General features: G+C 37.5%; 1 protein-coding gene across 2 annotated transcripts; it reads left to right on the top strand.

Moving 5' to 3' along the window:
- The first annotated feature begins 2298 nt into the window (after positions 1 to 2298).
- Pank3 (pantothenate kinase 3) lies at positions 2299 to 21596 on the top strand. Of its 2 annotated transcripts, XM_005334706.5 has the most exons (7): positions 2299 to 2664; positions 12146 to 12498; positions 13373 to 13626; positions 15295 to 15471; positions 17983 to 18106; positions 20250 to 20375; positions 21360 to 21596. In XM_005334706.5, the coding sequence occupies exons 1-7, from the start codon at positions 2637 to 2639 to the stop codon at positions 21408 to 21410; spliced, it is 1113 nt and encodes a 370-aa protein (XP_005334763.1). In that variant the 5' UTR covers positions 2299 to 2636; the 3' UTR covers positions 21411 to 21596. The 2 variants fall into 2 exon arrangements, with proteins under 2 accessions (XP_005334763.1, XP_077908400.1); XM_078052274.1 differs by lacking the exon at positions 20250 to 20375 and having other exon boundaries at positions 2300 to 2664.
- Positions 21597 to 21848: the final 252 nt, after the last annotated feature.

The raw sequence follows: 21848 nt of genomic DNA, 5'->3' as shown, positions 1-21848 counted from the left end.
CTGCTCTTCCCTAACCTCTCCCTCTCCCTAATCTCTGGGGAAACAGGGTTACCTTTCTTCCTCATCACAGGCAGAGTTATCTGTCTCTGAGTGATTTACCAAAAGTGCTCAGCCTAGTGCCTTAGCCATGGTAAGCATGCAATAAATGTTAACATTGTTACTGCCATTATTCCAATCCCAAATGGAAGGAAGGAAGTAATCCAGACTTTGAGAATGGTACCAGAAGATCTCAGAAATTACTGTCTCCCATATTAACAAGTGAATCACAACTCCAGACAGAGAACACGAGAAATGAAGCCTTTGAGTCTTCAAAATCCCCTGTTCCTGCTGATGGACAGAATCACAGCCTTTGGGACCTTGTGTTTCTCCTTTGCTAGCAAAGCAATAAACCTTTCCGTTTTCTCAAAACCATGTTCTTGTTATTAGATTGGCACAGGGACAAGGACAGAGCTTTTAGCAAATATGACAGGCAGGTACTGAGCACTTTTTTTTGCATTCTTAATTCCCATCTCAATTCCATAAAATGTATGCATCATTGTCCCAACTGAGAATCAGAGATGAAGAATCAAATGATAGGAATGTGATGTGAATTCAAGTTTGAGGGGTTTTAGTTGTTTTTGTTTGCAGTTCTGGGGATTGAACTCAGAGCCTGGCACATGCTAGGCAAGAGCTCTACCACTAAGCTACATCCTCAACCCTCAGGTTCTGAGTTCTTAATCATTATGCTTTAAAGGGTATTTGTGAATACTAAGGTTAAGTTTAAAACAATAAATAAAGCACCTTACAAAGTTCCAGCATTTTATAGTTGCTCCATAAATAGTAATTTATGTCCTGTTGGTCCTTCTTCACATCCCTTGTTTTATTATCTATGTCTTACTCTGTTTTGTGTTGTTCTGACAAAATACCTGAGGCTGGGTTATTCAGAAAAAGAGATTCATTTAACCTTTAGTTCTGGAAACAGAAGTTCTGGTGAAGACCTCATAATGCTCTATAACATGGTAGATGGCAACACACAGTAGAAGGCTTTGGGAGAGTGGCAAGTGGGCTAATGTGGAAGAGACCAGAACACCAGGGTAATCTTGCTTTGTAACAACCAGCTCTCAGGTAACTAATCAAGTCCTACCAGATCCAACACACTTCCATACCATCTTATCCAGTCCCTGGAGAAAGATGCTAATCCTCTCAGGAGGCATGAGCCACAGCCTAATCTCCAAAAGGCCCCACCTTCTGATGTTACTGTGCTGAGAAATTAAGGCTGGGGCACACCACTTCCAAACCATAACAATCCACAAGGAAGGGACAGTAAGGCTCTTTGACAAAAGGGCTTCTTTGCCCTGACAAGCTCAATCTTCTGTTGTCAACTCTCAAACCATCTATTGTCAAAGTTGCTGAATTCCTGGCTATCTGAGAGACAGAGTGCAAAGGAAGCTAGAAGAATCCCAATATCTTCTTTTCCCTTTCCAGCGGGTGGCTTAAACACTAGGAGGCATAGGGAAAGGGTGTCCTGACTCGGATGTATTACTAGAGCACCTATTTTTTTTTTTTCTGGGAGTCAGTTTCCCCTTTGTAACAAGGAGCTGGGCTGGAGAGCCCCTTAAGGAAACATGCAACAATGGCAAAAAAACCTGCAGGTGCTTTAACTTCCCAGCTCTGGACCCATCTAAAAAAGGGAATATAAAATTAATAACTATGATCCGTGGTTCAAAAGGCTGCTGAATGGCACAATAAGTAATTTACCAAAAGTGTTCAGCCAAGTGCCTTAGCCAAGGTAAGCATGCCATAAATTTAACATTGTTACTGCCATTATTTCAAGCCCAACATTCAAGGTCTCTATTAAGCCAGTGGATTTCTTTGGGAATAACTTTAACTCACAAACGTACGCAAGGGCATGGAGCCCTGAATTTAGCGATTTCCGAGGCCCGGGGGCCAGCTTTCCTGGCCAAAGGGGAAGCCTGCGACTGGCAGAACTGCCACAGCGGTCGCCACAGACTTCCCTTTCCGTACTGTGCTCGCAGCAGCTGCCCAGAGAGGTCGGAGCCGGGGCTTTCCCGCCGGCCCACCTCGAGTCCCATTGGCGGCCTCCTAGCTGGCGTGACTAAGGCTCCGCCCACTTCTGGCTGGGACCACTCTGAGGCGATCTCCGGAAGCGGCGGGGGCCGGGGAGAAGAGGCCGCGATGCATCCTGGGCCTTGTAGTCCGTCCGCGACGCTGAGGCTGGGAAGCGGTGCCTCTCGACGCGGAGAACTACAACTCCCAGCAGCGCCGTGAACACAGGGGCAAAAGGGGGGTTTGCGTCACGTGGGTGCTCGGCCTGGGCGGGCTATTTCTCAGTGCAGCGGCGGCGGCTCGGGGGACCGGGGCCTTTTGTTCGGAGCGGCTGAGGGGGGCCCCGGAGCGGCGAGGCCGGCGGCCTTCCCCAGCGCGCTCGGTCCCGGTCGCCCCTCGCGGGGGTGGGGGGCCGCCTCCTGGGCCGGGCGTCGCCCCAGGCGCCGCTGCCCCGCCCTAGGCCCGCCCCGCCCGGCCTGAGGGGAGGAACCGGCCGGGCCTCGCGGCGCGGCCCTGCCAGCTCCGAAGTCGCCGCCGCTCTTCCCCGTGCTCCGGACCCGAGGCTTCCCCTCGCCCCTCAGGCCGACGCCATGAAGATCAAGGATGCCAAGAAACCCTGTAAGAACAGCTCTGGGGCCCGCCGGGTGGGGAGGGTGCCCCTGGGCCGCATCTGGAAGCCTCTCGACGGAGCGGCCTGCTTGCGAGCCCGGCGCTGCGAGCCCGCGCCCAGGCGGGAGCGCGGCGGAGTGACCACTGCAGCCCGGGCTTCGAGGCAGCGGCCCCCTGCTCCCCTGTGCATGCTTGGCGAGCGCCAGCCGGCTCAGCCCTTTCCGCCACTTCCTCCTCGACGTCTGAGAGCGTGCAGGAGGGAGTTTTTGATTCGGGTTTTGTCATACGAACTGCCGTCCCCTGTTGCAGCTTGAAGTCCGGTTGGAACGAGGTGGCCAGGGATATCAGCGAGGAGCAATTACCAACCTCTCCCCCAACCCCCTCTGGCTTCCGGGCTTCTTGTGTCCTTGAAATCCGGGTGGGTTCCTGGGAGTTGTTAACTGTTGCAATTGGATCTTTTAACCATTCGAGCATGTAAGCTGCCAGTGGGCAAATTGTCTCTCGGCTCTTTTTTTATTTAGAATACCAACTAGTTAATGTTTGTTTTAGAAAACCTAGGTAAGCAAAAAAGAAGATTAAAAACACCCAATTTCCATCACCTGGAGCAAACCACTATTAATGTTATAGTGAATGACCACGGGGGGGGGGGATTTTTCGTTAATCGTGTATGCATGTACTTTTAAAAAACAATTCTTAACTATGCTGTTAAAAAAAAAAAAAGCCAGTCAGGGCTGGGGTTGTGGCTCAGAGGTAGAGTGCTTGCCTGGCATGTGTGAGGTACTGGGTTCAAACCTCAGCACCACATAAAAATAAAATAAAGATTAAAAAAAATACAAACTTTGGGATCATTGGTTTATTAAAAAAAGCCAATCAACTTTCAATTTCTTTCATTTGTTTTTTATCTTTTTAAAATCCTTTTATTTATATAATTGTCTATTTAATCTCTCAGCCATTGTGATTCTTACATTTTCATTCTCCCAGAACAAGTAGGAATGTTGGGATTCATGCTTTTACCTTAGAATTGTATTGTCATTTTGTAATTTTTACAGTTTCATGTGATCCTCCCAAATGTTTTAAGAAATATCCAGCTGTAAAAAAAAGGGGGGGGACACTACTAATTTTCCTGCCTTCATTGTCCCCAGGGTTCTTGTAAACCTCACAGGACAAGCCGTCTGTCAGTGCACCCTGAAAACTAATTGTTATTCAAATGAGAGATGATTTGGTCTTAATGTTACCATGGCATGAACTTATTTAGCCTCCAGAGTAACTTTTCCAAGGCTCCTCCAACCAACCTTTGCTAATGAGGTCCAGAATCCAGTTGCTGGCTCAAAGTTCAGTGTTCTTTCTCCAGCACCCATAGGGCCATAGTCTGAATATTTGAGACAATACAATTCTTATCTAATAGCTTTTCTGCTAATAAATTTCTTTTTTCATGATGATTTCTGATAGTAGCTGAATTCTTGTGTATTGTTCAAGGAGTCTAGTGATTTGAAGGCTCAAATGACAATGTAGAAACACTGGTAGTTTACAGTTGCTGAATTAAACTAAGACATCCAGCAGATGCAGTAACTTGGACATCTTCCCTTAACATACACTTTTTCTCTCATCTTAGAATTTCCATTTAGTGAAGAGTTGTATGACATTCATATTCTGAGTTGTCATCTTTGCCTTTGTTATGATAGTGATTTGATTGTGTAGATTTAGGCAAACTAATCAGATACGAATACCATCTCTTTCAAAAAGATTGTAATGATTATTAAAAATTTTAAATTTTAGGTTAAGAAATAATACCTATTTTAAAATTAGGTCAATTATTACTACATGATATACTGAGATTTTTAATTTTTGAAAATAGAGATATGAAAAACTGATAAGTTAATATGTTTAAATGTTGAAAATAACATTTGTAGGTTTTATATGGGTAAGAAGGTGCCTACTAAGTTCTTCAGAGTAAAAAGTAGAGCATCTAGTTTTAGTATGTGTGGGAAATAAAATACCTCAAACCCTTAACTGTCCTAAAAATATTTATAACCTAAGAGGTGTTATTCCTATTTTTAAAAAACAAGTTAATCATTGTTTTTCATCTTTTGAATACTTTTTTTTTTAACTGACAGTCTGTGGAAGGCATTATTTTTCTTTGTATGCATTAACACCTTTTAACTCATAGTGGTTAAACAAATGGCTTTGCATATTTTCTTATCAATCACTTAAGTATTAGAATACATTACTTTTAGATATGTCACCAGTCTACTACCAGGTTATAAACCAGATGCATATCTTAATCAGATATTTTTTAAGGAAATTGGTTCATCATTTGGATTGTATAACTAAAAGAGTAGCATTTGAAATTATGTGTCACTTCAACCCCAGAAGGAGAGTCAGTCAGTTGTTTTCTTTTGTACCTTGACTGACATGATTTCTTTTAAAAAAAAAAAAAATACTTTTTTTTTAGTTGATGATTGACCTTTATTTATTTATTTTTTTATTTATATGTAGTGCTGAGAATACCCAGTGCCTCACACATGCTAAGCAGGTGGCTCTACCACTGAGCTTCAACCCCAGCCCTTGACATGATTTCTTAAGATATAAATTTTTTCAATGTTTTACTTGTGTAGCTGGATTAACAAGATGATAGTAAAAAGGTGATAAATGTATTTAAAGGCCATATAGTGTGGGTTTCGAATTGGTGCTCTGCTAACCCAGCTGATAAGGGCTTTGAAGTTTTTGTTAAGCACAAAGAATTGTACAACATATATATGCAGTCTGCTTCTATATAATTTCACTTGTTTGTAAGTTTGGTTAAGAGTTGTTATTTCCAGTAGAATAAAATCATTTGGAGTTAATAGGTTCCAAAATGGCTATCTTAGAAATAAGTAATTTACTTAAAAAAAATTACTCAAAAGTTTTACTAAGGAATCTTAATATTGAAGGTTTGAGAAGTTGGGTGTTTTCTTAGTCTCTCACAAAACACTGCAGTTTTCATCAGCAGTGATTGTTAAGTGTGAAACATCTTTGAGGCTGGGGTTGTGGTTCTGCAGTAGAGCGCTCACCTAGCACATGTGAGGCCCTGGGTTCAAGATCTCAGCCACACATAAAAATAAATCAATATATTGTGTCCAATTAAAAATAAATATTTTTTAAAAAGAGTGAAACATCTTTTATCTTAAGAACTCAAAGCATATCTGAAATATACCAGATATGTCCACTTTAGAATTTTGTTCCTTAAAACACCCCATAATGATTTGAATATTTTTAGTATTTAGGTTCTCCTTATGTCTAAATTAAGTTTAAATTCTGTTTTGATATAGGATCCCTTTGGGCTGGAATCTGCATGGAATCAGTAGTAGTTAAACAGCTCTTCAGTGCCTTTCCCCTACCTCCTTAATAAGATATCCAGAAGGAAATTAACAGTCTGTCCTTCTGGAGATATCTTCTGTTTAATCATTTGAAAAGGTAATTGGGCATGCAAGTTTTTCCATTTGTATACTTGACCTACCTGGTAAGGAAGATGATAATTCTTGGTACCTCTGTACTTGTGGTAGTGGGATATTTCTGTTGTGTGTGAAGATCTAATGGCATCTCTCTGTTGTGACCAGTTGAGACATAGAATAAAAGCCGTTAACTTGTTTTGAAGGCTGAATAACAGTGCTTATTTATATTTATGGAATGTGTTTTGCTTGCTTTGTAAATTTTTTTTAATATTTTTTAGTTGTTGATGAACTTTATTTTATTCATTTATTTATATGCGGTGCTAAGAATTGAACCCAGTGCCTCACATGTGAAGCAAGCGCTCTACCACTGAGTCACAACCCCAGCCTTGTAGATATGTATTTTTTTTTCACTTGTTTTATCTAAAAAGAAGAAATGTTTAGATTATATGCAGTAATTAGGCTACTTATGCACTGATCACCTACTTCAAACTGTCCTTTCTATCTGTTAGCCTGAAGTGGCAAAGCTGTAGATGTACTTCCTTGATTTCTTAGGAAATGGTTATTTTTCTTAGTTCATGGAACTCTTATTAGTTGGGCCTATGGTTGTACTTAATACCCTTATGTTTACATCATTTTCATTATAACTGACAAAGCTTTGAGTTTCATTTCCCTCCCTTAAATCTCCCCCCACACACACACAAAATGGTAAAAGGTGAGGATTTTCATAATACATTGGAAAGGTATAGTGATACACATGACTGGAGGCTGAGGCAGGAGAATCACATAAGGTCAGCCTGGAGGTTAGCTGAGAATCTGTCTCAAATAAAAAGGGTTGGAGATGTATCTGAGCAGTAAAGTACTGCTTTAATCTCTGGTTCAATCCCCAATACCACGTACAAAAATCCACTAGAAAATAAAGAAGTTGTTAAATGTTGGGTGTCGCCCCCCCCCCCCCCCCCCCCCAGGACAAGGGTATGTAGGAGCCAGCCTATCATCTCCGAGGCACCAGCTGTTGGAACCGCCCTCGGACAGAGATAGTGAAGCGCACTAGACCAGCTAGTGTCTCCTGGGCTGAGCGAGAGGGTTAAGTGTCTCGACCTAGCCCACCATCCAACCTGGCCCACAATCACTCCGAGTTGGGAGATGAGTCAACAGTGAAGGTGCAATAATCTTCGACTTTATAGTGTAAGGGACAAGGTTATATAGTGATAGGAGGGAGTAAGAAAAGACAGTAGCAAGAACCAATAAGGGGTAGTTACGTCACTATCACTAAGGGGCCTAGGCAGATGTCAGATTAAACCATTAGGCGGGACTAAGGTCAAAAACCTTCGCGCAGGCTGCCCACCCTGAACATCAATCCAGCCAGGTCACATAGGGAAATGCTAACCCATGAGTCTGCCTCAGCCAACACCCAATAATGGCCGCAGTCCCAAGGGAGGTAAAAGGTCCCAATAGTTGGGAGTGTTTTTAATCACCTTCTCTACCACCACGAGAATTACAGAGTGGTCACCATCATGCACTGAAATAACACTCTCCTGAACATTTTTCAGTAGTTCTCTAGAATCATCTTCTGTACATGTGTCTTTATAAACATTTCACTGCATGCATGATGGGGTAGTCAGTATAAGTCAGAAACCTGGCTACCCATTCATAGCCATAGAAAAGTAGACTATGTCTTGTTCCCTAGTATTTATTAAACTTGAAATATTTGTCTAGGCAGTTTCCTTTGAACTTTAGTTCATGGTTTTGTATAAGAATTAAAAGTTCTTCATGGAACTGTTGAGCTGGAGGGTTGCTTTCAAAAACATGCATTTTGGGGTATTTATAAACCTGGGACCTAATGCTTCTGGCTGAGAATAAAAATGGCATGAACTTTGAACCTACTAGGTCTTTGTAGTTGATGCCCTCGGTGACATTTTTCTATTTGTATGGTATATATTCAGAATATATCTGACACTTTTGTTTGACATTAGGCACAGAGAAAAAAATCCATAATTATTGGGTTTTAGTGTACTTTGAATTTTGAAAAACAGGTATTTGGCTTTATGGTATCTCACCAAGTAGAAAATATCTTATTACAAAATTTTCTTTATGTGGCAATAGTGATTTCCACCCCTCCAGTGAAATTTTATAGAATCAAGTGTCAATCAGAATTCATTTTTTCAGGGTGGGGGGGTTGCTGGGGATTGAACTCAAGGGCTCTTGACCACTGAGCCACACCTCCAGCCTTATTTATTTATTTATTTGTTTGTTTGTTTGTTTTATTTAGAGGTAGGGTCTCACTGAGTTGCTTAGCACCTCGCTAAATTATTGAGGCTGGCTTTGAACTCTAAATCCTCCTGCTTCAACCTCCTGAGCCACTGGGATTATAGGCATGGGCCACTGTGCACGGATAGAATTCATTTTGTTAGGTGATTTCAGAAAGATTCTGTTGTTTTACTCCATGCTTATTGGAAAGTGTCCTTATTACATCTATTTTCAACAGATTTGGGTCAGTTCTGAAGGAATCTTCTCTGATTTATTGAATCAGTGTATCTGCTCTTGTTTTCTTTTGAGTGTGTGTTTCACAGCAAATTGGTATAGATTTCCCCTTCTGTTGGTATTACTGTTTCCCACTACTGGTTATTGGAACAAAGGGTAGGGGCTAGGGTCAGGGAAGTGATCTGTAACTTCTTAAGTTAATTTTTTTTTCTACCTCTGAGCTACACCTCTACTCTTTTAACATTTTTGAATATTGAGACAGGGTCTCACTCAGTTGCCCAGTTGGAGACATCCAATGTGCAATTCTCCTTTCTTGTCCTCCCAAGTCACTGGTTTCATAGATTTGACCACTGCCACAGCACCCAACCTACATGACTTTCTTAAAGCAGAAATTCTAGATTTCATGAATAAACTGAAAACAAAACTTAGTGATACCACCTTTCTTTATACCTGTGGATACATTACTATATGATTTCTGTAAATGCCTGCTGTTTATTTCCAGAGTGTGTTATTCATTTAAGATGGATTCCATCACTAGCAACTTTACAAAATTGGGAAAATTCAGTCAATTTCTTATGCATATGTTGCTTATCTATACCAGTCTATATAGGTGATGTAAAAGTATAGTGCTTGTTTGGAATTTTGCTCCTCTATGCTTCCCAAGCATGTAAAGTCATTTTATTTTTAAAAAGCCTTTTTTTGTGTGTGGTGGTGGTAGTGGGGATCGAACCCAGGGCCTTGTGCATGCAAAGGCAAGCACTCTACCAACTGAGCTATATCCCCAGACAAAAAGACTTTCTTTTTTTGATTGTTTTTAATGTAGCTCTCAATTTTCAGTTTGGATTTCAAACAAAAAAACAAGCTTTTTCTCCAGAAGATAATGGGAATTATTTCTCACATTCAGAATCACTAATTTATTTGTTTTAATTAATTATACATGGTAGTGTAATGCATTTGTGTACTTTGATATACATGGATGAGATATAATTTCTCATTTTTCTGAGTGTACATGTTATAGAATCACATTGGTCATGCAGTCACACATATACATAAAATAATAATGTCTGTTTTGTTATACTATCCTTCCTATCCCTACATACAAAAACATTAAAAAGATAATGCACCATGATCAAGGGAAGGGGTTTCATCCCAGGGATGCAGGGTTGGTTCAGCATATGGAAATCAAAAAGTGTAATCCATCATATTAATAGACTTAAAAACAAGAATCATGATCATCTCAGTAGATGCAGAAAAAAAGACAGCACACCTTTATGTTTAAAACTCTAGAAAACTAGAGATAGTAGCAACAATACCTCAACATTGTAAAAGCTCTCTATTCTAAACCCAAGGACAGCAGCATTCTAAATGGAGAAAAATTCAAACCGTTTTCTCTAAAAACTGGAACAAGACAAGGATGTTCTCTTTTATTCAACATCATCCTTGAAACTCTAGCCAAAGCAATTAGACTAATTTTAATAAATATAAATTTTAGAATACAGAAATGTGTAAAATCCTCTAGTTAATCGTTTTTCCTGTTTTCTAATGTTACATATGTATCAAGTAAGTAAAATGTATTTTTATTTTTAATATTTTTAAGAGAGGAAGAGAAGAGAATTTTTAAAAAATTTTTCAGTTTTTGATGGACACAACATCTTATTTTTATGTGGTGCTGAGGATCTATCTCAGCACCCCACACCTGCCAGGCGCATTACCGCTTGAGCCACATCCCCAGCCCAGTAAAATGTATTTTAGAAACAAAATAGAATTTTAGAATTTTCTCTGACAACTTTCACATAAAAACTGTTTAATATTTTGTTGTCAAGCATGTTGTGATCCATGTATCTTAGTTATTACATTATTTTTGATTCTCTATCATAGTGATTGAGATACTAGAGAAAGCAGAAATAGACTTTTCTAGGGTGAAATCCTGTCATTTTTTTTTATTACAATGTCTCTGTCACTTTATAAGTTTGACTTTAAGCAAGATTGTGATGTGTATCATCTGTGATGTGAACACACTAGAACAACTTTATAATAGGAATGTTGAGGGTTGAATGAGCCCTTACATACATTAGCATATTTATGACATATAATGAGTACTCAGTAAAGTCAACTCTAGTTTTTTATGGAAACTTAAAACAGTTGTGCTTTAAACAACAATATTACCTTGTACCTATATAAGGATCATGACTGATAAATGTGAGAAAATCACATTATAGAACTGAATGTCATAGCATGAGGGATGAGGTGACCAAAACCAGTGATTCTCAAATGCTGTGTAGATCCAGCTAAAGCAGAGTCATTTATGAAATAATACCTAGGTAGGTTTTGTTCTACTAGATGTAAGATAACTTGGCCTCTGTTTCCAGCAACATCTTAAGTACCTCTTGTCTTTGCTACTCCCTGCCACTAAATAAGCTTTCTAATTTGTAGCTAGACAGTAGTACTTTCCTGCTGAGAATTCATGTATAGTCCCCTGAATTGTCCAGATTCAAGTCTAAGCTCCTTTGCCTAACCTGCGATGCCCTTTGTGATTGGGCCCTGTCTGTTGAACTTCAGTGTTCCTGATTACCTAACCATAAGGATATTTGTGTGTGTGTGTGTGTGTGTGTGTGTGTTTTGCTGGGGATTGAACACAAGGCCTTATGCATGCAAAACAAGCACTGTACCAACTGAGTTGTATCCCCAACCCTGATTACCTAACCATATTGAATTATTCCTATTTGCCTTTGGATAGACTGTTGTTATTGTTTTCATTCCTTTACATTTAAATAGAGGCATAGAATTTAGAATTCCTTCTGTTGGCCAATACTGTATATGTAACTTTATTTTGATTCTCTTGTGTGTTTGTATTTATATTCCTCTGCTAGATTAAACTCTCCTGGAGAGCAAGACATTTTTCTTACTCATTTTACTTTTTTATTACCAGAGGTAGATTAGCTACTTAATAATTATTTACTGAAGGGAATTGAGGAAAGTAATATTCAGAGATGTTAATAAATGGCTTTTCAGTGTTATATAGCCCAGTTAGTGAGAGCTCACTTGCAGACCTGAATGATACTGTCTTAATGTACTTGTCCCTGAGTAGACTTGCCTTCAGCTTTATTAACCACATGTACCAGGGAAACTTAGTAACGCTCAACAAGCAAAGAAAAAGGTTTCTTTTTAACAAAGCATACTTCCCATGAGTTATTTGACATGCTTATGGGCCAATTTTATTATACTAAAGTCTTTTAGAAACAGAAAGCTGTTCCAGCCTGAGGTGAGATGACCTATTTATTGAAACAAAATTAGTTCAGATTCTTCCTGTTTCCTGGGGCATGTGGTGAGTATTTGATAAATGAAAAGGAGTGCCTATCAGAACAGGAATGAAAAGGCCCTTGGCCATCTCTAAGTATAAGATTTTAGAAAAGGTACAAATAAAACTGAAGTTGAAAAGTGAGTTATATGTGGTAACATCATTTTTGACTGAATGCATGATTCAGGATAAATGAATTTTGTGACTGATTACTCTTTCCTAATTTGCATTTTTTGGTATCAAGGTATATATTTATTTTTATTATTTTTTTAATTCACAGCTTTCCCATGGTTTGGTATGGACATTGGGGGAACTCTAGTAAAGCTCTCATATTTTGAACCTATTGATATCACAGCAGAGGAAGAACAAGAGGAAGTTGAGAGCTTAAAAAGTATTCGGAAATATTTGACTTCTAATGTAGCATATGGATCCACTGGCATTCGGGATGTACACCTTGAACTGAAGAATTTAACACTTTTTGGCCGAAGAGGGAACTTGCACTTTATCAGATTTCCAACCCATGACCTGCCTACTTTTATCCAAATGGGAAGAGACAAAAACTTCTCAACATTACAAACGGTGCTATGTGCTACAGGAGGTGGTGCTTACAAGTTTGAAGAAGATTTTCGCACGGTAAGTATCTATTACTCAAGAATATGATATTCTAGACCATACAGACAAGTAAATTCTAAGTAAAAGTTCAATACATTATAGTACTTTCTTTCCTAACCTTAAATGAATTTCAAAGACATACTCAAACTATAATATAAAGACAGAAAATTATGGTGTTTTCATATCAGTATGAGAATAGGTGATATGATCATACCAGGGGACAAATGAAGTAGTTAGTGCTGGCATCTATATGTAGATTCATCACGAATAATACCAAAGATACAAATACCAGATGGTTATGGTATGTTTATTGGAGAGTCAACTCCATAAGTAGCATTGATTTTGGTGACATCATATTCCAATATGCTGAATGACATTAAAATTCCAAACAGCAGAGGCACATTTGAGCCTAGTGAATATTCCTTACCACGTGAAGAATTCTTTGGGTTTATACATATTAGGTAGGTAGGTAAGTGGATAAATACTTTGTGCTTACATAGACCCAGGTAATCATAAATAGATTATGATTACCTGGGTCTATTACAAAAATGTCTGGCAAAACAGTTAAAGAAAGTGCAGCAATGGGATGATTCTTCGTTTTTCTGCAGCACTGTTCTACCATTACAATGTCTGGCTAAATATCAGTTTGGTTCCTGCCTTCTCCCCATCTTTTGAAAACTAAAATGCCCCCAGAGGTAATACTGCTCTCAACTGAGGGTCAAAGGATAAAAATCTGAGGAATTTTCACACTAAACTAACAAAAATAAATGAAAATATGAGAGTAATGGTAATGAAATTTTGTAGAGTATGTGAAAATTATACAGTATAGTCAAGTCGGATATTTTCAATGTTGTTCTTTTTTTTTTAATTCAAATTTTTGTTAATTTTTTCACAGATTGGAAACCTCCACCTGCACAAACTGGATGAACTTGACTGCCTTGTAAAGGGCTTGTTGTATATAGATTCTGTCAGTTTCAATGGACAAGCAGAGTGCTATTATTTTGCTAATGCCTCAGAACCTGAACGATGCCAAAAGATGCCTTTTAACCTGGATGATCCCTATCCATTGCTGGTGGTGAACATTGGTTCGGGAGTCAGTATTTTAGCAGTCCACTCCAAAGATAACTACAAACGAGTGACTGGGACAAGGTAGCAACCTTTTTGGTCTTATTAAAGCAGCATTCATAAATTCATATTGTTTTAGTGTATGTTTGTATGTTTGTGTGTGTTGAGGATCAAACCTAGGTTCTTGCACATGCTAATAATAAGCAAATGCACCATCACTGAGCTGTGCCCTTGATTGTGAAATCAGTATATTGATACTAGTTTCACCAGGGAAATTACATGTATTTGTGCAATAGCAAAACAAAATATGACATAAGTTAAAATGTTTGAGATAATATATTTTTATAAGGCTCAGTTAAAATTAAAATTTTTTAAATGTTTATATTATTGGTCAGCATCAGTTGGCATCAAAATTTCCATAATGGTGACTGATTGTTTTTTCTTGTAATGATTCCAATAATGTTTTTTCCAGAGTTTAAAAGAAGCGCATTTGCTAGAAGTGACAATATATTTATATTTTGTTTTATTTTCCAGAGCATTTTATTCCCTATTTTTCAGTTTTCTGTAGATACAATGTTAAGTCTAAACCTTGCTATGTGCTAAATAGATTTGCATTTAAACTACAGCATTGGCTGAGGCTGGCTTTGAACTTTCGATCCTCCTCCCAAGCCACTGGGATTGCAGGCGTGTACCGCTGCACCCAGCTAGTACTTTATTTTTTATGATGGTTGAGGTTCAGCTCCAATGAAACTCTGCCAAAGTATCACAAGTATTTCCTATTTGGGGGGTTACTCTGAAAGATAGAAATTCAATCTTTTAACTAACTTCAGTGGGATTCGGGTAGAACTTGCTAGAAATTTAGGTGAAATTCGGGAGCAAAAATTTTGAGTTTAGAGAATAGGTATGACTTAATTTTGTGAGCATTTCCAAAAAATAATAGTACCAAGTAAATTTCTATTATTAGCATAATGACAAGCTAGACATAAATTTCCTCATGGTATTTGTGTTGGGGTCATGTTAGATGTTAATATGTCTCACAGCATACTGTATATATTCTTTTTTTTTTTTTTCATTGTAGATGGACAAATACTTTATTTTGTTTATTTTTATGTGGTGCTAAGGCTTGAACCCAGGGCCCTGTACATTCTAATCAAGTACTCTACCACTGAGCCACAACCCCAGCCCCTGTATATATTCTTAAGTAGCCATATATTCTAGAAATCTTTCTGTATTGTGTCAGAGTCTTATTTTGTACATATGTAGGCTTTACCTATAAGATAAATTTCCCAAAAATAGGATTGCAAATGCTTTTTTGCAATATGGAGTGTATCCTCTGAATGAGTAGTACTGTTTTTCACCCTCACCAGCAATAGATCAAAGTGCCTTTGAATTGATTTCAGCCCTGTCTGGTAAGTAAATTTGCCTTCCTCAAAATCATTTCTTGGAAACCATTTAAAACCAGTTTTTCTCTTTTAATTCATATAATACTTTTTTTTTTTTTTTTTTTTTTTTTTTTTTTGACATTTATCTTTCAGTGCACACACAAATATATTTTTGGCAACTACAAAGTATTGAATGGCAAGAGATTTTTCCCTCTTTGTTTTCAAGTTTGATTTTACTTATCAGTTTTTCTTGCTTTTATTCATTATGTTGATATTTTAGTACTTCAGTAAATGAATACTGTACTCTTTCACTTTGGAGAAAGAAACAGTATATAAATGCAACTTAGCAAATTTTCTTTATTCTCTTTAGCCTTGGAGGGGGTACCTTTCTGGGTTTATGCAGTTTACTGACTGGCTGTGAAAGTTTTGAAGAGGCCCTTGAAATGGCATCCAAAGGCGACAGCACCCAAGCTGACAAACTGGTCCGTGATATTTATGGAGGAGATTATGAAAGATTTGGTCTACCAGGTTGGACTGTTGCGTCTAGGTAAGTTTAATGTTTATGTTCTTCAAGTTGCTTATTTAGCTTTTGGAAAGCAGTAGTTTAAGGGAGTTGTAAGGGTGCTTTTTCTTACCCTGTTTAGGTTCCAAACTTTGAACATTGATGTAGTTTAAGAATTAAATGTACATTAAGAACTTTACCCTGAGTGCACCTAGTAAGAAATCACTTGTGTTTATTCTGAAGAATCCTTCCAGTATTGCTCTGTGCAAATACAAATATATATCCTCATTACCCTTTTCTTATTCAAAAGGTTGCACTATTATGGCTTGCTGCATAAACTCTAAAGTAGCCAGAGGTCCTAGAAAACTCCCCATATCATATTGTCATGTTGTATACATGTAGGCTTATCTGTAAGATAAGTTCCTAAAAATAGGAATGCAGATGATTTTTTGCAGTCTGCAGAGTGCCCTCCACAGAAGCAGTACTGTTTCACTCTGACCCACAAGAGATCATAATGCCTATTCATTTTCCTTGTAGATTCCCCAGTAGTCTGTTGTCAAACTTCTGAATTTTTGCTAATCTAGTAAGAGAATTGGCACCTTAGAATAATTTTTACTTTGCATTTCTCTTAGAGTAAGTGAGGTTAAGAATCTTACATGTTCTTTTCTGTGAGTGATTGTTCTTGTTCTGTTTTTCTGTTGGATTGTTACGCAGTTGAATTTATCAGTCTTTTCTTTCATGGCTTCTGGATATTGATTCATAGTAAGTAAGTCTTCCACATTCCAAATATATAAAGGAATAAACCCTTGTTTTCTGGTACCTTAGTGGTATTATTTTTATATTTTGATCTTTGAATTAATATAAATTTTTACTTATAATTTATAGTTTTACATGCAGTACAGATCCATTTTGCTTTTTTCCAGAAGACCCTGATACCTAATAGTCCTTCTATTTATTCTGCTAATGTCAGAATATCATATACTGGCTTTTTTTTTTTTTTTTTCCATTAAACCAGCACTATACTCTTAGATTCATAGAAACATAAAAATGGCTTTAATATCCAGAATGGCTGGTCGTCCATATTCCTTATTTAATTTTCCATATGAACTTTATAATCATTCTCTATAGAGAAAATAAGAAAGCTTATTTTTTTATTTTTCTGGAATTTCATTACAGCTTATATATTATTAAATTTGGGAAAAGTCTTATTTATGTATATAAGTTGCATTTTAAATTTATTCCTAAATAATTTTTGTTTTCTCATCTGCCATTTTCATTTCCCATTATATTTTTTTTAACTGGTTATTGCTTATATACTCCAAGTTTTTTGTCAGGGCATCCAGTGCCCTTTAGTGGTAGTCCTTAGTGGCTTCTATTACCCTGCACAAGTGACCGTCACTTTTGATTTCATAGATGTTTTTCAGATCTCATTTTTGTGTGCCTGTAACCCTTAATTGCCTCTGCCTAGGATTTTCCTTCCCTTTTTTTCTGGTTAATTTACTGTTCCTTTTACGATGGAAAATCTTCCCTCATGCCTTCTCAACTCTTTCTTCTTACCACAGTGATATAGGATCTTTTTTCCTTTGTGTTCCCAAGGTAGCCTATGGTTTGGTTTTGCATATTTGTATTTTTCCTGTTAAAGTTAGTGCTTTTGTTGCTCTCTCGTCCTCTGTCTAGGCCTGCATTGTCCATATGATAACCTCTAACTTCACGTATATCAAACCTTGGAGTGCGGTTAGTGAGTGCCTCATGGTGAAATGACTGTATATTTGGATATATTGACTTAAATAAAATATACCATCAAGATTAATTTCACCTGTTTGTTTTTACCTTTTCAAATATCACTAATAGAAAATATGAAGTTACATATGGCTCGTATTTTATTTTATTGGATGTTGCTTGCACTAGAACCAAACTACTTCCTTTGTGTCCCTAGCACAATGCTTGGTATGTCATAAATGCTTATTGTGATTAAATGAAATGGAATTTGACATTAAAGCTGAGATATTTTTGAAAACACTTTGAATTTTTAAAAGTAAGTCAGAATGTACTTTCCTATTTTTTATTGGCTTCCTAAAACAATAGCCATTTAATTTCACTGTTATGCATTAAGTTTAAATGTAAATGATTTGGTAATCTTTGCTTCTTTGTAACAACTATGTTTTTGTTTGTTTGTTTTTTCTTTTTTTAGACTTAATTTTAACCTTAAAAGATACTACTTTGGTTCTTCTGTAGGTTTGGGTGGGTTTTTGTTTGTTGGTTGGTTGTTTTTTTTTTTTGTGGAGTTGGGAGTTAGGAGCATACTGGGGGTTGGATTTAGGGCCTCACACAGGCTAGGCTAGTAGTATAGTATATACTACTGAGCTACACTCCAACCTCCTTATGTAGATTTTTTTGTTAGTTTTTATCTTATCCCATCCCCAGTTAGTTTTTATCTTATACCTATATGTTTTTACTCATTAGGTTCTAATGTTACAAAATTATGGAGATTATAGATACATATACTAATGTTGCTTGTTGGCAGTGGATTTAACCTTGTTTTTCATTTCTCTGCAGTTTTGGAAATATGATTTATAAGGAGAAGCGAGAATCTGTTAGTAAAGAAGATCTGGCAAGAGCTACTTTAGTTACTATCACCAATAATATTGGCTCTGTGGCACGAATGTGTGCTGTTAATGAGGTAAAAAAAGAAGAAATTTTCAGATCTTCCTTTGTTTTCCTTAACAAGGCCTCTAGAATTGAGATATGTATTAAATCCCTAAACTCTAAATTAAATAATGTTATTTGCCCGATTGTTTTATTAACTTGAAACACAGTTAATTGACAGATAATTCAGATTGAAGTAGAGCAAGTAAACAAATTATGTTTTATATTTACCCAAAAACCTTTTCAGAAATACACAGCCTAAATCTTCTGAGGATGAACAAAAAAATCCTTGGACCTTTTGAGGTAGCTAATTATTGATAGCATTTTTCTGCTGTTAACGTAGCATTCACCTAGAGAAGTCCTTGGATGCATTCTTGCTGCCCTCGGCTTCTTTACAGTGCTGCCTTGTTGCATATGGATCAAGCAGCATTGTACAGGGCTATGAAGGCACCGAGACTTGTTCTTCATGTGGGAATGAGTGATATGAACTATTCACTCTGTGACAAGGATATGCTGATAGGCCAGCCACATGGCTGGGGTGTTTTTATTTGGAAGAGAATAAGTATAATTCCACCATCATACAACATATATTTGCCCATTTAAATACTTCAAATGGATTGGAAACTTTTCTTCTTGAAGGAACTCTTCATTTGTTCATTCACCTATTTATTAATTGATTAAATACTTATACAATACCATGTGCCAGGCATTGTTCTAGGCACTCGGAATTTGCTATATTTGTGAAGCAAACAAAGATGACTGACTTTGGAACTTACATTTAGTGACATTTAGTAACAATTTAGTAAATTGTTTAGTGTGTATTGAGTGATAAATGCTATTTTTAAAAAAAAGAGGATAAGAATTCAGTAGGGCAGAGAGTGGCTAAGGACAAGTTGCTGAGTAACTGAGTGAAGGATTTCTAGAAAGTATAATCATTTATATAAAGTTTTTTTAAGAACAAAAAAAAAATCTTTTTTAACCCTAAGGCAGATTTAGCCGTGCTTACTGATATTTGGGGGAGAGAGGCTCTAGCAGAGAAAACAAGTGGTAAACTCTCTGAATAATTTAAATCCAGACTCTTGGTCAGGTGCAGTGGTGCATGCTTGTACTCTCAGCAGCCAAGGAGACTGAGGCAGAAGGATCACAATTTGAGGCCAGCCTTACCAACTTGCAAGACTGTCTTTAAAAGGTGTGGGGATGTGGCTTAGTGGTAGATCACCCCCTGAGTTAAACCCCAGTGCCATCATGGGGGAAAAAGTTCAGACTCTTACTTTAAATCTCCTAATTACAGTGTAGTGAGTGGTTAATGAGATTTGGGGAATATTTTACTTTGAGGGCTGACAATAGTCTGGGATCTTTATGAGTAGGAACAGGTTTTCTGGACATTCCAATACAAGTTTCCTCAATAGCGGCGCCTAAAAAACTAAATTAACGATTATGGAATCTTACAGAATGAGTTGATGGGTCAGTCTGGGATCAGAGAATGGGATTGATGGTGTGCATGTTGCACATGCTTTGCAGCATACTGGCCATGTTTGCAGTTGACCTTAAATACTTTTAAAAATACTATCCCTTTGGGCTGGGTCATAACTCAACAGATCCCAGGCTTGGCACACTCCAGGGCCTGGGTTCAATACCCAGCACCAGTTAAAAAACAAGCCACTTTTCCTTCATTTGATTCAGTTTATCTCATTAGTAAGAGATCTCCAGATTACTTGTATTGAATTATTTGTTGGCCACTTTTAGTAATAGGTCACTTTTTGTTTGTTTTTTGTTGTTGTTTTGAGTAGACTGACTTAGAGCAGCTTTTCAGTAAAACTCAGTGTGGAAAATACAGAGCTCCCACACTTACTCCCTTCTACATCTCCCCCACTATCAGCATCCCCCAACAGAGTGGTGCGTTTGCTAACAGTCCATGAATTTGCATTAATATTTCATCATCACTTGAGTCCATTCTTTACATTAGGTGCTGTACATTCTTTGGGTTTTGACAAATTTATGATGACCTATCCAACACTAACTAAATATTCAGGATTATAGAGCTTTATGCAGGAATGTACTGGGTACTAATTCAAGGTAGTTTAGAGTTTTTAAATAATAATTTTGTAAACCCTTTGTGTTATAAAATCTATTTAATAATTCTTTTACAAGTCACTATGTTTGTTGTTTTCTTTTAGAAAATAAACAGAGTTGTCTTTGTTGGAAACTTTTTACGTGTCAATACTCTGTCAATGAAACTTTTGGCATATGCACTGGATTATTGGTCCAAAGGTCAATTGAAAGCATTGTTTCTAGAACATGAGGTATGGCAAAGTGTTTTGTGCTTTCATAGTGTGCTTTGAGGTGTAAATTTGATATATTGCTTTTTACCTTGCTATTTATAATTGTTACTTCAGTAGAAGACTGACTCCTTTACTTCAGTTTTAACTGAGGGATGGGAGTCCTGCTTGTAGAATTCGTGGGTGTTTTGTTTTGTTAAATTGTTTGTTTCTTTTTTTTTTTTTTTTTTTAAGAGAGAGTGAGAGGGGGGGGGCACAGAGAGAGAGAGAGAATTTTAACATTTATTTATTTTTTCTTAATTCTCGGCGGACACAACATCATTGTTGGTATGTGGTGCTGCTGGGGATCGAACCCGGGCCGCACGCATGCTAGGCGAGCGCGCTACCGCTTGAGCCACATCCCCAGCCCCAAATTGTTTGTTTCTTGATTCCCCCATTAACAGTTTCCAGGCTAGGATATAGCTTATTGGAGAGCACTTTCCTAGCATGCAAGAGGCCCTAGGTTTGATCCCCAACACTGTAATCTGAGCAGTTAGCAGTCCATATCATATTTTGAGTTCAGGGAACTTCTATCTTTTTATAGTAATCAAAGACAAATATTGTATTATTATAAATTAACAATATAGGTTCAAAGTATTATGTGCTTATAAGCATCCATGTCTCGTCAGTGCTCTCACTGTACAGGTCAGAATGATATGATGCACTCTTGTGCAATTCCATGTGTCGTGTCAGGTCCACAGGAACTTTGTTCATTGAGTAGAAGGGGCACAGAATTGCTTTATGGTGTTAGAAACTTCAATGTCTAAAAGCCACACTTATTTCAGAAGTGTGTGTGTATGTATATGAAAATGCACTCTAAGAAGCTTGTATAGCACTATGGCAATTGGAAATGCAGTTTATGGAACAGATATATGATACATAAATATGGTTTTTAGTAAGTGGTTAGCATTGTATGGTAATTTTAAAGCTGCAGTGTGTGTTTAAACAGTTTTTTTAAAAATCATACAGGGATACTTTGGAGCAGTTGGTGCACTTCTCGGTCTGCCAAACTTCAGCTGAAACATCAGAAATTTCTCTGCTAATGAATGTCATCCAAGAGGAACTAAAACCAGAGGCATTGTAACTGCATTATTTGTCCTTGGGAACCAAAGGATAAAAGAGTTTCACTATTCCTGTTAATTTTTAAAATGTCAGAATGGAAAGCTCACGAATGCCATATTAAAAGAGAGAGCTCTGTAACATGAAGTATTGTCGAAGTGTTTTCCCTTCTGTATATAGCCAGTGTTCTTTAAATGCAATATAGCTGATTATTGAGCTTCCTCTCAGAAAGATTTTCTATTTATTTTATGTAGCCAGCATTGTAGTACTATATGCTCAAGACACGAATCTTAAAGTCTCAGAAATGTTTCACTTATGAAAAATAATTGATTTTGAATATTTGTTTTGAATCCATTTCATGCATTTTGATTACTAGTGAGCACACAGTAATATACCCAG

This window comes from Ictidomys tridecemlineatus, chromosome 1 (genome assembly GCF_052094955.1).
Source record: "Ictidomys tridecemlineatus isolate mIctTri1 chromosome 1, mIctTri1.hap1, whole genome shotgun sequence".
NCBI classification, from domain to species: domain Eukaryota; kingdom Metazoa; phylum Chordata; class Mammalia; order Rodentia; family Sciuridae; genus Ictidomys; species Ictidomys tridecemlineatus.
This window is presented reverse-complemented; position numbering and strand designations above follow the sequence as displayed.

Excerpts from the sequence above, each read along its gene's own strand:
- Pank3 (XM_005334706.5), top strand. The coding sequence starts at position 2,637 with ATGAAGATCAAGGATGCCAAGAAACCCT. Across the intron at positions 2,665-12,145 it reads CAAGGATGCCAAGAAACCCT|CTTTCCCATGGTTTGGTATG; the intron begins GTAAGAACAGCT and ends TTTAATTCACAG. Across the intron at positions 13,627-15,294 it reads AAACGAGTGACTGGGACAAG|CCTTGGAGGGGGTACCTTTC; the intron begins GTAGCAACCTTT and ends TATTCTCTTTAG.